The 16,168-nt window shown below is 36.3% G+C and overlaps 1 protein-coding gene across 1 annotated transcript; it reads left to right on the top strand.

Annotated features, from left to right (window-relative positions):
• Positions 1 to 4,108: 4,108 nt before the first annotated feature.
• Positions 4,109 to 4,810, top strand: LOC115919123. The gene has a single exon (XM_030971957.1). It carries the CDS (start codon positions 4,142 to 4,144, stop codon positions 4,808 to 4,810), a length of 669 nt encoding a protein of 222 aa, XP_030827817.1. The 5' UTR covers positions 4,109 to 4,141.
• The last annotated feature ends 11,358 nt before the right edge of the window (positions 4,811 to 16,168 follow it).

Here is a 16,168-nt window from a genome sequence, read left to right as displayed (position 1 = left end):
GACAGAGAGAAAGAGGGAGAGAGAGAAAGTTGGGCGCATCGTTATATAGTCTGTACTGTATTTATTAGTATGCTATTTTGGCTCTCCTTTCACCCCCCCCCCCCCCCCCGTTCTGGATTCTTCTTGAGTTTCATTTGATCATGTTTATATATTTTCGCTACAGTAGAATGTCCGACGTAAATTATAACAGTCAACTTTGGCTGATAAACTATTTCAATTCAATCTGATGCAACAGAAACTTACATTGAAATATTTTACTTTTTATAAACTGTGTATTTTCTCATAAAATCGAGTATCAAAATAAAAGGAGATAAATAAGAAGAATAGAAAGAAGAAGAAAACGAAAAAGAAGGAGGAGGAATAAGAGTGAGAAGGAAAAAAAAGATACGGACGAGAAAGAAGAAGAACAAAATAAGGAGGTAGAAGAGGAAGAAAAGATAACGAAGAAAAAAAACCTACCTACGGAAGAGCTGAAAGAACTTAGGGGTTGGAGCACGGCAGATTGCCAAATGATCTGCGCATGCGCTAAGTTCCTGCTCGTCGAAGCGACTGACCAGGCTTTAGGTCGCTTCAACGCACACGCATTGTGCCGCGCGCTGAACAGTCGCACGCTACGGCAGCGAAGGAGTCAAGTTTTCGATTTTTAATCTCGTTTGTGGGGTGGCTATTAGGCTGAATAATTTCGGAAGGAACGGGTTAAAACACATACAATCGCAAATAATGTAATAAACAACCATATTTACTTTATTATTACCCTATTATCACTTGATCCATTACTTTTTGCGTGTAATCCTTATGGGAGATGACTTTTTCTCAAATCTGGATTCTACATTCTTGTCTTTTGCGAGCAATATCGCCGTTATTTCGGCTTGATTTTTGTTGATTTTTGAGTATGTTGTAGCTGAGACTATATACTATCTCAATGTTCTCTCATTTTTTTCAGTCTGATGTCATCATGGTCTGTTGATGATAATCATCAACATCATCATGATCATCATCATCATCATATTCGTCATCACAATTACTATCAAGATCATCATCATCATGATCATCATGATGATCATCATTGTTTACATGTCTATATAACTTGAAGGCAGACCACCTTATTCGTCCTCGTGACGAATTAAATTCTAGTATTTTAATTGAATTTGTACAAACACTCAATTCAATTAAAATTCTTCCGTACACTTTTTTGTCCACACGTTTACTCGAAATCGACATGGTCAATTTCCTTCAAATTTCTGTCAGTCATCAAGCTCTATGATTTCAAGTCTAATTAACTTTTTCAAGTTCATGGGGTTATCGTGAAGTCATCTAGGCGCCATTTTGTAAAAATCAGGTCATTATCATATCTCGATAACGAGTCATCACAAATCAACCATATTTGGTATACATCAACTTCAGGTCAAAGGTCAACGAAAAATGTCAACACATTCCGCGCGCGCACCTTGACGCGCGCGTGCGCGCGCATCAAAATTTTAAAATGCTCCAATGCGTCCCAAATTGTGTTTGCACACGTTTCAGGGCATTTTAAGCATGTCATAAAAATCGCGCAAAACACGCATTTTTGCGCGTTTTCGTTCGTAGCGGCCAAAAGAAAAATAATTTCCTAGTACGTCTTTTTGACGAGGATATTTCTTATCTTTTCCCGAACAATTTGATACCATGTTTATCATTTCATGACCATTATTGACGGAATTAGCGTCTGTTTAAAATACATGTCCGTACGCGCGAGATCGTGCAATACATAGCATATATGGGCAAAAACATGCCTATACAAAATCCATTGTAGCTCTTTAGAATGCAAGATGACCCCAATTTTTTTCTTCATATCGTGATAAAGTATGAGTCGGAGATATGATTTAATGTCTCATTTGACCCTCAATTAACTCATGACGTCATCATAATGGCCTCCGAACTCAAAATTTCAATTAGCATATTATGACGTCATCATATTTTTTGAAAATTGATTGTATCTCTGTACATATTGATTAATTTTCTTTCAAATTTTGATATGTTCTACCTGAGAATATTCTCTACAAATGCAGTTGTCACGATATTTCATTTTGACCATGGTATCATGGCGTATTTTTTCGATTAAAGGAGGCATGTCAATTTTTCACATTTTGCGTGTATTCTCTATGGGACATGACTTTTTCTCAAAACTGGATTCTACATTCTCATCTTTCGCGAGCAATATCTCCGTCGTTTTATCTTTGTTTACGCTGAGCTTTGAGTATGTTGTAGCTGAGACAATAAGCTATCATAAGTGTGCCTTTTATTTTTCGATCAGACGCCGGGATCATGCTCATATTTCACTTACAAAGTGGGATTTGCGAATTCCATTTTCCGTTTACGTGTAATCTCTATGGGAAATGTTTTGGTATATCGGTAACGCACTTGGCTTCCGACCTCGAGGTCCCTGGTTTGAGTCCGGGCGTCTCCAACAATTTGTTTTCTTCACTTTTTTTTCATTTTGACCTTTCACTGTACAATCTCCTTTGAATTTTAAAACACGTAGTGTCGTATCTTATATGTCCATAAATACGAAAGTAATACTGCTAGAAGTATACGCCATTATGTTCGTTGCTAAGCTTACTGTATTCTGCCGGAGAGGGCAGTATTGCACTGTTTCATACAGACAAGTTTCTGATGGATATACATAGCAAATATCACATTACTACACGTAGAATCGCAAATAATGTAATAAACAACCATATTTACTTAGTTTGTTATTACCCTATTATCACTTGATCCATTACTTTTCGCCTGTAATCCCCATGGGAGATGACTTTTTTTCTCAAATCTGGATTCTACATTCCTGTCTTTTGCGAGCAATATCGCCGTTATTTCCGCCTGGTTTTTGTTGATTTTGGAGTATGTTGTAGCTGAGACTATATGCTATCTAAATGTCCCCTAATATTTTTCAATCAGATGTCAGGATCACGCTCATGATCATCATCATCAAGTTCATCATGATCATCATCATCGTGATGGTCTGATGATCATCAACATCATCATTAACATCATCATTATTATCATCATCTAACATTATCATTACCATCACCTTCATGTTCATCATCATCATGATCATCATTGTCTATGTCTATATAACTTCTCCCTTTCTCTATATAGTAAATATTGAAATATATTTATGCTAGTAGAGTGCCTCGATTGCATCTCTTTCTCTTTCTCCTCTCTCTTGCTATGTTCCCCTTCTCCTCTCTTGTTCTGCCCCTCTCTCTTGCTTTGTTTCTGCATCCCCCCTCTCTCTCTCTACTCTTCACCCTCTCCCTTAACTCCTTCCTTGCCTCCCTCTTTCTCTCTTGCGATGTCTCGATCTATCTCTGCCCTTCTCTTTTGTTATACTCTCTCACCCTCTCCCTTTTCCGCCTCTGACTCTCGTTCTCCCTCTATCATGTCTTCCAGTGTTCCCCAATCTTCTTTAACTTTTCCTTCTAACCTTTGTATTCTTGTTTTTATTCCTTCCGTACACTTTTTTTGTGTATACGTTTACTCGAAATCGAATTGGTCAATTTCCTTCAAATTTTTGTTAGTCATCAGGCCCTATAATATCAAGTTCCCGAAACCTTTTTCAAGTTCGTGGGGTCATCGTGACGTCATCCAGGCGCCATTTTGTAAAAATCAGGTCATTATCATATCTCAATAACGAGTAATCAACCGGACTTTATAAAGTTTAAAATCTTTATTAATTCAATATTAAATGCGTATTTATTCAAAAAGTTACGCTGCTTTAGTAATGGAAACGTTACAATGCGTTTAATTGAAACTTTATACAAGGCATAAGATAAATATTTCAAGCTCTCCTTTGTAATAAGAGCAGAAATTAAACAAACAAATATTTCATAGCATAGATTTGGGATTCACTATCACAGTGTTATTTACATAATGCGCGTAATCCGCACAACTTGAGCAACGCGCAGCGATCATGCACAGAGCTAGATACGCGTACACAATTGCAACCGGTCCTTATAAATGCGCGTAAACCGCGTAAAAACGGACTATATTTCCCATAAATGTTATTTTCAATTTACTTTAGATCATTCAAGACAAGCTCTTGGAAGTACATCGCATTTTACAATATTTACTGTCTCGAGTTTCCACGCACTTTTTAGTCACCATGTACGACCCTTTCAACGATTATTTGGGACTTAGTGGACTTTTGTCCAATTGCAGAGTAAATGATGAGTTTATCTCGACACCGTTCCACCACAACGACGACTTCGAGTCCAACGGCGTCAACGTCCCAATGATGTCGCGATCGGTTTCGTCCATCAGTGACCTTATCAAGAACAACATGGTCTCGGGTCTGCATGTCTCGACGAGCCAGACATCGACTGCTTCGACCGGGTTCATGCCTTTACAGTTGCCGCTGAACATCGCTAAGATCACCGAGCTCTCCAAGGTGATGAGGGGAGGAATTAGGCGAGCTGAGCCAAACTGGTGTGTGTTTTGCAAGAACAACGGAGAGAGTGAGATGGTGTATGTCAGCCACAAACTGAAATCGAAGGAAGGCATCACAACCTGCCCGATACTACGAGCCTACACATGTCCACTCTGCGGGACCAACGGCAACCGGGCACACACAGTCAAATACTGTCCAAAGTATAAAGAAAAACAAATAGGATCGACCTCCGGCCCGGTGACCATCGGATCCCAGTATCGAACCCCACGGACATCGACCGGACGCCGACCGTTAAGATCTTCTAGTCTCAGCCTGAGCTCCGATCCCTACGGAAGTTTATCGTCATACATCGGGGGAAACATGGTACCGGGAAACATCGCCTGATCTGAGCAGCCTTTGCAGCACGACATTTCCTTCGTTCTTCCAACTTTACTAGCCTACGACAACCGATTTTGGACATAAAAAAAACTTTATATGAACTGAAATCAGAAAGTACTGATTGCTGGGTGTATTAATTAAATGTACGCAAGTACTTCATTCTTTTAAAATTGTTTCCATTTCTTTGTTCTTTTATAGAATTTGATACAGAAAGATATATTGTTTTTTCCATGATGATGTGGTGTTGAAAGCTTTGAATGAATGTTTGGAATTGGAAACTATTTAAATGGTCTGTTGTAGAGAAGGAAATGTGATTGATGGTGTGTGATAGTAAACTTTTTTTACTTGAACTTTTTAAGAGAATGAGAGTTTTGCGAATCGATATTGAGATTAGCTTTGAGAATTGAAAAGGAGTTCAATTAATGAGTCCTAATGTTAACTCTCTGTCTCCACTATACAAATTAAACCCCTTTCACTATTATTCCTTTATCTTTATGACTGTGATAAAGTTGTATTCTTTCTATTTTATTCTATTCAATTTTCTTTCATCTCGCTCCTTTTTCTTGATACACGAACAAACCAAACTTCTTAATTTAATTCCTAAACGTTTTCTTCTATTTGTTCACCCTTTATTTCACTTAATTCCGTTCGCTCTTTACCTTCCACTTTATTTCGTCATTTTCTCTCGCTCTTTTGTTTTATCCATTTTTCTGTGAACCTCTGAATGTCTCCCAATTCTCTTTTTCTCTCCGTCTCTCATTTCTGTCTCATTTCTCTCTTCTCTCTCTCTCTCTCTCTCTCTCTCTCCTGTATCTCTTGCTTTTAACCTCATTTTCATTCTTTTGAGTTGTAAATTTCACCGCGCACCAGCTGCTGGTGACAATATATTACGCGTATAACAAAATGCGCACCATGCGCGAACTCTATTGTGACGTCACAATCACACCCTAGGCACACTTTGCAGTGTATCGAAAATTCGTCAAGCACTCGATGCACAGTGCTTGTTTGACGATGTTTTTGTTGCAACTTCTAATGCTAGGAAATCATGTGTAGTGTAGGCTACATAATTTAAGAGTATAAGATAATAAGAGTTTCTTATTATGCTCTAGATGTCTGATGTGGTTAATAATAGTAATATTGACTGTCTAATTCAGGGCAATACGACTTGCCATATATCATCATCACCTTTGGTTCGGGCGATATACGTCGTATTGCCCGGAAGGCAGTCAATATTACTTAATTATGCATCATCATGATAATTTCTCAATATTTCGTTCATCAGTTCAGCTCATCAGTTTGGTTCAGTTCATCACCTTATCCGTTCAGCTCATCAATTCAGTTCATTTTAAATCAGTTTAATTTATCAGTTCATCAGTTCATCAGTACTTCATTCATCAATTCATATCTTAATACATCATTTTACATCATGATCATCATCATCGTAATCATCAGTATCAGCATCACCATAACTATCAAGATCATCATCAACATCATCATCATTAACATTTTCATTATCACCGTCATCATTGTCATCACCATTACTATCAAGATCATCATTATCATATCATCATCATCATTGTTTACATGTCTATATAACTTCTACCTTTCTCAATATAGTAAATATTATAATCTATCATAAGACTTGAAGACAGACCACCTTAATCGTCCTCGTGACGATTTAAATTCTAGTTTATTTTTATTTCTCCCCGTTTTTTGTTCATCGGTTAACTCAAGATCGGTTGTGTTAATTTCTTTCAATTTTGACACAGTTATAGGTCATTGTCATGAGACGTGACAGTAACCTTTTCAAGGTCATCAGGTCATCGTGACGTCATCCAGGCGCCATTTTGTGAAATCACGTTATCCATCATATCTTCATGATGCATAAGCAAAGGTCATTCATATTTATATCACATATACTTCAGGTCAAGGGTCAACAAGTCATGTCATCAAAGGTCACATAAAGGTCATGACGCGCACGTACGCGCGCGTCAAAAGTTTAAAATGCTCAAAATCACTTAACTATTAAACGAGAGTACGAATTAGGTAATTTAAAGCATTTCAAAATTTTCCGTCCGTACGTGTCACCGCGCGCGTTGCGCGCGCTCATAACGCGTGGAAAAGGTCAAATTCAAATTGTTTACATGATTTAGATTCCTCTTACCGTAAATGACAATTTACATTAATTTCAGTCACTCTTGACCTTTCATAAGGCCGTGAGCGCGCGTCAAAGTTCAAAATCTGCGCGTGCTGCTATGGGCAATATAATGCAAATTTGATCAAAAACATGCCATTTTAAAAATCAAAATAGCTCTTCAGATAGTCCATCGACCCCCAATTTTTATATCATGGTTGGAGAAAGCATGAGTTGGAGATATGATTTCATACCACCCTGACTCGTACAAAGTGTAACAAAGTCAACATATTAACATCTAAACTCAACAAAATGTATTTTGTTGATGACGTCATTTTTGTCTTTGTTTATTTGAGATTATCTCACTTATCGGTCATCGATCTTCTCCCAGATTTTGATATGTTGTAGCTGAGATAATTCTCTATCAGTAATATTAAATTCATTTTTCATTTAGATGACGTCATCATAGTTAAATATTCGATTAAAGGTGACAATGCATAATTTGTCATATTTGCGTGTTATGTCTATGGGAGGTCACTTTTTTCAAAACATGAATCGGCATGACAAGGTGTTTTGACCAGTATCTCGGTTGTTATTCAACAGTTTTCTCACAAATTTTAGTATGTTGTAGCTGAGACTATTTGCTATCTAAAATTTCCTCATTTTTTTTAATCAGTTGTCAGGATTATGCTTATGCTCATCATCATCATTAACATTATCGTTTTTATCGTCATATAACATTATCATTATCATCATCACCTTTACTATCATGATCATCACCATGTTCATCATGATCATCATTGTTTACATGTCTATATAACTTGTCCCATTCTCAAATCTATCATAAGACTTAGACAGACCACCTTATTCGTCTTCGTGACGAATTAAATTCTAGTTAGGTGGTCTGTCGTTTTCGACAGATCACCTATTGTTTTCGTCAGAATTTTCTTTCTTTATTTATTTATTTATTTATTTATTATTATTTATTTTTATTTCTCCCCGTTTTTTGTTCATCGGTTAACTCAAGATCAGTTATGTTAATTTCTTTCAATTTTAACACAGTCATAGGTCATTGTCATGAGACGTGACAGTAACCTTTTCAAGGTCATCAGGTCATCGTGACGTCATCCAGGCGCCATTTTGTGAAATCACGTTATCCATCATATCTTCATGATGCCTAAGCAAAGGTCATTCATATTCATATCACATATACTTCAGGTCAAGGGTCAACAAGTCATGTCATCAAAGGTCACATGAAGGTCATGACGCTCACGTACGCGCGCGTCAAAATTTTAAAATGTTCAAAATCACTTAACTATTAAACGAGAGTACGAATCAGGTCATTTTAAGCATTTCAAAATTTTCCGTCCGTACTTGTCCCCGCGCGCGTTGTGCGCGCTCACAGCGCGCGGAAAGGGTCAAATTCAAAATGTTTACGTGATTTAGATTTCTCTTAACGTAATTGACAATTTACATTAATTTCAGTCACTCTTCATATTTCATAAGGCCGTGAGCGTGCGTCAAAGTTCAAAATCCGCGCGTGCTGCTATGGGCAATATAATGCAAATTTCATCAAAAACATGCCATTTTAAAAATCGAAATAGCTCTTCAGATAGTCCATCGACCCCCAATTTTTATATCATGGTTGGAAAAAAAATGAGTTGGAGATATGATTTCATACCACCCTGACTCGTACAAAGTGAAACAAAGTCATCATATTGGCATCTAAACTCAAACAAATGTATTTTGTTGATGACGTCATTTTTGTCTTTGTTCAATTGAGATTATCTCACTTATCGGTGATCACTTTTCTCTCAGATTTTGATATGTTGTAGCTGAGATAATTCTCTATTAAAAATATGTCATTCATTTTTCATTTCGATGACGTCATCATAGTTAAATATTCCATTAAAGGCGACAATGCATAATTTGTCATATTTGCGTGTTATGTCTATGGGGGGTCACTTTTTTCAAAACATGCATCTGCATGACAATGTGTTTTGACCAGTATCTCGGTTGTTATTCAACAGTTTTCTCCCAAACTTTAGTATGTTGTAGCTGAGACTATTTGCTATCTAAATATTTCCTCATTTTTTCAATCAGATGTCAGGATCATGCTCATGCTCATCATCATCATCAATATCATCATCATCATGATCATCATCATCATCAATGTCACCATCATCATTATCATCATCATTGTCTGAAGATGATCATCATCAACATCATCATGATCATGATCATTATCATCATCATCATTAACATTATCGTTTTTATCGTCATATAACATTATCATCATCATCACCTTTACTATCATGATCATCATCATGTTTATCATGTTCATCATGATCATCATTGTTTACATGTTTTTATAACTTCTCCCATTCTCAAATCTATCATAAGACTTAGACAGACCACCTTATTCGTCTTCGTGACGAATTAAATTCTAGTTTATTATTATTATTTATTTTTATTTCTCCCCGTTTTTTGTTCATCGGTTAACTCAAGATCGGTTGTGTTAATTTCTTTCAATTTTGACACAGTCATAGGTCATTATTATTTATTTTTATTTCTCCCCGTTTTTTGTTCATCGGATAACTCAAGATCGGTTGTGTTAATTTCTTTCAATTTTGAGACAGTCATAGGTCATTGTCATGAGACGTGACAGTAACCTTTTCAAGGTCATCAGGTCATCGTGACGTCATCCAGGCGCCATTTTGTTAAATCACGTTATCCATCATATCTTCATGATGCGTACTCAAAGTTCATTCATATTCATATCACATATACTTCAGGTCAAGGGTCAACAGGTCATGTCATCAAAGGTCACATAAAGGTCATGACGCGCGCGTATGTGGGCGTCAAAATTTCAAATTGCTCAAAATCACTTAACTACTAAAGGAGAGTACGAATCAGGTCATTTGAAGCATTTCAAAAATTTTCGTCCGTACTTGTCCCCGCGCGCGGTGCGCGCGCTCACAACGCGCGGAAAAGGTCAAATTCAATTTGTTTACATGATTTAGATTCCTCTTACCGTAAATGACAATTTACATTAATTTCAGTCACTCTTGACCTTTCATAAGGCCGTGAGCGCGCGTCAAAGTTCAAATTCCGCGCGTGCTGCTATGGGCAATATAATGTAAATTTGATCAAAAACATGCTACTTTATAAATCGAAATAGCTCTTCAGATAGTCCATCGACCCCCAATTTTTATATCATGGTTGGAAATAGCATGAGTTGGAGATATGATTTCATACCACCCTGACTCGTACAAAGTGAAATAAAGTCAACATATTGACATCTAAACTCAACAAAATGTATTTTGTTGATGACGTCATTTTTGTCTTTGTTTAATTGAGATTATCTCACTTATCGGTCATCGATCTTCTCCCAGATTTTGATATGTTGTAGCTGAGATAATTCTCTATCAGTAATATGTTATTTATTTTTCATTTAGATGACGTCATCATAGTTAAATATTCGATTAAAGACGACAATGCATAATTTGTTATATTTGCGTGTTATGTCTATGGGAGGTCACTTTTTTCAAAACATGAATCTGCATGACAATGTGTTTTGACCAGTATCTCGGTTGTTATTCAACAGTTTTCTCCCAAACTTTAGTATGTTGTAGCTGAGACTATTTGCTATCTAAATATTTCCTCATTTTTTCAATCAGATGTCAGGATCATGCTCATGCTCATCATCATCATCAATATCATCATCATCATGATCATCATCATCATCAATGTCACCATCATCATTATCATCATCATTGTCTGAAGATGATCATCATCAACATCATCATGATCATGATCATTATCATCATCATCATTAACATTATCGTTTTTTATCGTCATATAACATTATCATCATCATCACCTTTACTATCATGATCATCATCATGTTTATCATGTTCATCATGATCATCATTGTTTACATGTTTTTATAACTTCTCCCATTCTCAAATCTATCATAAGACTTAGACAGACCACCTTATTCGTCTTCGTGACGAATTAAATTCTAGTTTATTATTATTATTTATTTTTATTTCTCCCCGTTTTTTGTTCATCGGTTAACTCAAGATCGGTTGTGTTAATTTCTTTCAATTTTGACACAGTCATAGGTCATTATTATTTATTTTTATTTCTCCCCGTTTTTTGTTCATCGGATAACTCAAGATCGGTTGTGTTAATTTCTTTCAATTTTGAGACAGTCATAGGTCATTGTCATGAGACGTGACAGTAACCTTTTCAAGGTCATCAGGTCATCGTGACGTCATCCAGGCGCCATTTTGTTAAATCACGTTATCCATCATATCTTCATGATGCGTACTCAAAGTTCATTCATATTCATATCACATATACTTCAGGTCAAGGGTCAACAGGTCATGTCATCAAAGGTCACATAAAGGTCATGACGCGCGCGTATGTGCGCGTCAAAATTTCAAATTGCTCAAAATCACTTAACTACTAAAGGAGAGTACGAATCAGGTCATTTGAAGCATTTCAAAAATTTTCGTCCGTACTTGTCCCCGCGCGCGGTGCGCGCGCTCACAACGCGCGGAAAAGGTCAAATTCAATTTGTTTACATGATTTAGATTCCTCTTACCGTAAATGACAATTTACATTAATTTCAGTCACTCTTGACCTTTCATAAGGCCGTGAGCGCGCGTCAAAGTTCAAATTCCGCGCGTGCTGCTATGGGCAATATAATGTAAATTTGATCAAAAACATGCTACTTTATAAATCGAAATAGCTCTTCAGATAGTCCATCGACCCCCAATTTTTATATCATGGTTGGAAATAGCATGAGTTGGAGATATGATTTCATACCACCCTGACTCGTACAAAGTGAAATAAAGTCAACATATTGACATCTAAACTCAACAAAATGTATTTTGTTGATGACGTCATTTTTGTCTTTGTTTAATTGAGATTATCTCACTTATCGGTCATCGATCTTCTCCCAGATTTTGATATGTTGTAGCTGAGATAATTCTCTATCAGTAATATGTTATTTATTTTTCATTTAGATGACGTCATCATAGTTAAATATTCGATTAAAGACGACAATGCATAATTTGTTATATTTGCGTGTTATGTCTATGGGAGGTCACTTTTTTCAAAACATGAATCTGCATGACAATGTGTTTTGACCAGTATCTCGGTTGTTATTCAACAGTTTTCTCCCAAACTTTAGTATGTTGTAGCTGAGACTATTTGCTATCTAAATATTTCCTCATTTTTTCAATCAGATGTCAGGATCATGCTCATGCTCATCATCATCATCAATATCATCATCATCATGATCATCATCATCATCAATGTCACCATCATCATTATCATCATCATTGTCTGAAGATGATCATCATCAACATCATCATGATCATGATCATTATCATCATCATCATTAACATTATCGTTTTTTATCGTCATATAACATTATCATCATCATCACCTTTACTATCATGATCATCATCATGTTTATCATGTTCATCATGATCATCATTGTTTACATGTTTTTATAACTTCTCCCATTCTCAAATCTATCATAAGACTTAGACAGACCACCTTATTCGTCTTCGTGACGAATTAAATTCTAGTTTATTATTATTATTTATTTTTATTTCTCCCCGTTTTTTGTTCATCGGTTAACTCAAGATCGGTTGTGTTAATTTCTTTCAATTTTGACACAGTCATAGGTCATTATTATTTATTTTTATTTCTCCCCGTTTTTTGTTCATCGGATAACTCAAGATCGGTTGTGTTAATTTCTTTCAATTTTGAGACAGTCATAGGTCATTGTCATGAGACGTGACAGTAACCTTTTCAAGGTCATCAGGTCATCGTGACGTCATCCAGGCGCCATTTTGTTAAATCACGTTATCCATCATATCTTCATGATGCGTACTCAAAGTTCATTCATATTCATATCACATATACTTCAGGTCAAGGGTCAACAGGTCATGTCATCAAAGGTCACATAAAGGTCATGACGCGCGCGTATGTGCGCGTCAAAATTTCAAATTGCTCAAAATCACTTAACTACTAAAGGAGAGTACGAATCAGGTCATTTGAAGCATTTCAAAAATTTTCGTCCGTACTTGTCCCCGCGCGCGGTGCGCGCGCTCACAACGCGCGGAAAAGGTCAAATTCAATTTGTTTACATGATTTAGATTCCTCTTACCGTAAATGACAATTTACATTAATTTCAGTCACTCTTGACCTTTCATAAGGCCGTGAGCGCGCGTCAAAGTTCAAATTCCGCGCGTGCTGCTATGGGCAATATAATGTAAATTTGATCAAAAACATGCTACTTTATAAATCGAAATAGCTCTTCAGATAGTCCATCGACCCCCAATTTTTATATCATGGTTGGAAATAGCATGAGTTGGAGATATGATTTCATACCACCCTGACTCGTACAAAGTGAAATAAAGTCAACATATTGACATCTAAACTCAACAAAATGTATTTTGTTGATGACGTCATTTTTGTCTTTGTTTAATTGAGATTATCTCACTTATCGGTCATCGATCTTCTCCCAGATTTTGATATGTTGTAGCTGAGATAATTCTCTATCAGTAATATGTTATTTATTTTTCATTTAGATGACGTCATCATAGTTAAATATTCGATTAAAGGTGACAATGCATAATTTGTCATATTTGCGTGTTATGTCTATGGGAGGTCACTTTTTTCAAAACATGAATCTGCATGACAAGGTGTTTTGACCAGTATCTCGGTTGTTATTCAATAGTTTTCTCACAAATTTTAGTATGTTGTAGCTGAGACTATTTGCTATCTAATATTTCCTCATTTTTTTTAATCAGTTGTCAGGATTATGCTTATGCTCATCATCATTAACATTATCGTTTTTATCGTCATATAACATTATCATTATCATCATCATCTTTACTATCATGATCATCACCATGTTCATCATGATCATCATTGTTTACATGTCTATATAACTTCTCCCATTCTTAAATCTATCATAAGACATAGACAGACCACCTTATTCGTCTTCGTGACGAATTAAATTTCTAGTTATTATTTATTTTTATTTCTCCCCGTTTTTTGTTCATCGGTTAACTCAAGATCGGTTGTGTTAATTTCTTTCAATTTTGACACAGTCATAGGTCATTGTCATGAGACGTGACAGTAACCTTTTCAAGGTCATCAGGTCATCGTGACGTCATCCAGGCGCCATTTTGTGAAATCACGTTATCCATCATATCTTCATGATGCCTAAGCAAAGGTCATTCATATTCATATCACATATACTTCAGGTCAAGGGTCAACAAGTCATGTCATCAAAGGTCACATGAAGGTCATGACGCGCGCGTATGCGCGCGTCAAAATTTTAAATTGCTCAAAATTACTTAACTACTAAAAGAGAGTACGAATCAGGTCATTCGAAGCATTTCAAAATTTTCCGTCCGTACTTGTCCCCGCGCGCGGTGCGCGCGCTCACAACGCGCGGAAAAGGTCAAATTCAATTTGTTTACATGATTTAGATTCCTCTTACCGTAAATGACAATTTACATTAATTTCAGTCACTCTTGACCTTTCATAAGGCCGTGAGCGCGCGTCAAAGTTCAAATTCCGCGCGTGCTGCTATGGGCAATATAATGTAAATTTGATCAAAAACATGCTACTTTATAAATCGAAATAGCTCTTCAGATAGTCCATCGACCCCCAATTTTTATATCATGGTTGGAAAGAGCATGAGTTGGAGATATGATTTCATACCACCCTGACTCGTACAAAGTGAAACAAAATCTTCATATTTGCATCTAAACTAAAGAAAATGTATTTTGTTGATGACGTCATTTTTGTCTTTGTTCAATTGAGATTATCTCACTTATCTGTGATCACTTTTCTCTCAGATTTTGATATGTTGTAGCTGAGATAATTCTCTATCAAAAATATGTCATTCATTTTTCATTTAGATGACGTCATCATAGTTAAATATTCCATTAAAGGCGACAATGCATAATTTGTCATATTTGCGTGTTATGTCTATGGGAGGTCACTTTTTTCAAAACATGAATCTGCATGACAAGGTGTTTTGACCAGTATATCGGTTGATATTCAACAGTTTAGTATGTTGTAGCTGAGACTATTTGCTATCTAAATATTTCCTCACTTTTTTAATCAGTTGTCAGGATCATGCTTATGCTCATCATCATCATTAACATTATCGTTTTTATCGTCATATAACATTATCATTATCATCATCATTACCTTTACTATCATGATCATCACCATGTTCATCATGATCATCATTGTTTACATGTCTATATAACTTGTCCCATTCTCAAATCTATCATAAGACTTAGACAGACCACCTTATTCGTCTTCGTGACGAATTAAATTCTAGTTAGGTGGTCTGTCGTTTTCGACAGATCACCTATTGTTTTCGTCAGAATTTTCTTTCTTTATTTATTTATTTATTTATTTATTATTATTTATTTTTATTTCTCCCGTTTTTTGTTCATCGGTTAACTCAAGATCGGTTGTGTTAATTTCTTTCAATTTTGACACAGTCATAGGTCATTGTCATGAGACGTGACAGTAACCTTTTCAAGGTCATCAGGTCATCGTGACGTCATCCAGGCGCCATTTTGTGAAATCACGTTATCCATCATATCTTCATGATGCATCAGCAATGGTCATTCATATTCATATCACATATACTTTAGGTCAAGGGTCAACAGGTCATGTCATCAAAGGTCACATAAAGGTCATGACGCGCGCGTATGTGCGCGTCAAAACTTAAAATTGCTCAAAATCACTTAACTATTAAACGAGAGTACGAATCAGGTCATTTTAAGCATTTCAACATTTTCTGTCCGTACATGTCCCCGCGCGCGGTGTGCGCGCTCACGGCGCGCGGAAAAGGTCAAATTCAAAATGTTAACATGATCTGGATTCCTCTTAATGTAATTGACAATTTACATTAATTTCAGTCACTCTTGACCTTTAATAAGGCCGTGAGCGTGCGTCAAAGTTCAAAATCCGCGCGTGCTGCTATGGGCAATATAATGCAAATTTGATCAAAAACATGCTACTTTATAAATCGAAATAGCTCTTCAGATAGTCCATCGACCCCCGATTTTTATATCATGGTTGGAGAAAGCATGAGTTGGAGATATGATTTCATACCACTCTGACTCGTACAAAGTGTAACAAAGTCAACATATTGACATCTAAACTCAACA

This window comes from Strongylocentrotus purpuratus, unplaced genomic scaffold, assembly GCF_000002235.5.
Source record: "Strongylocentrotus purpuratus isolate Spur 01 unplaced genomic scaffold, Spur_5.0 spur5_contig_758, whole genome shotgun sequence".
NCBI lineage: Eukaryota > Metazoa > Echinodermata > Echinoidea > Camarodonta > Strongylocentrotidae > Strongylocentrotus > Strongylocentrotus purpuratus.
This window is presented reverse-complemented; position numbering and strand designations above follow the sequence as displayed.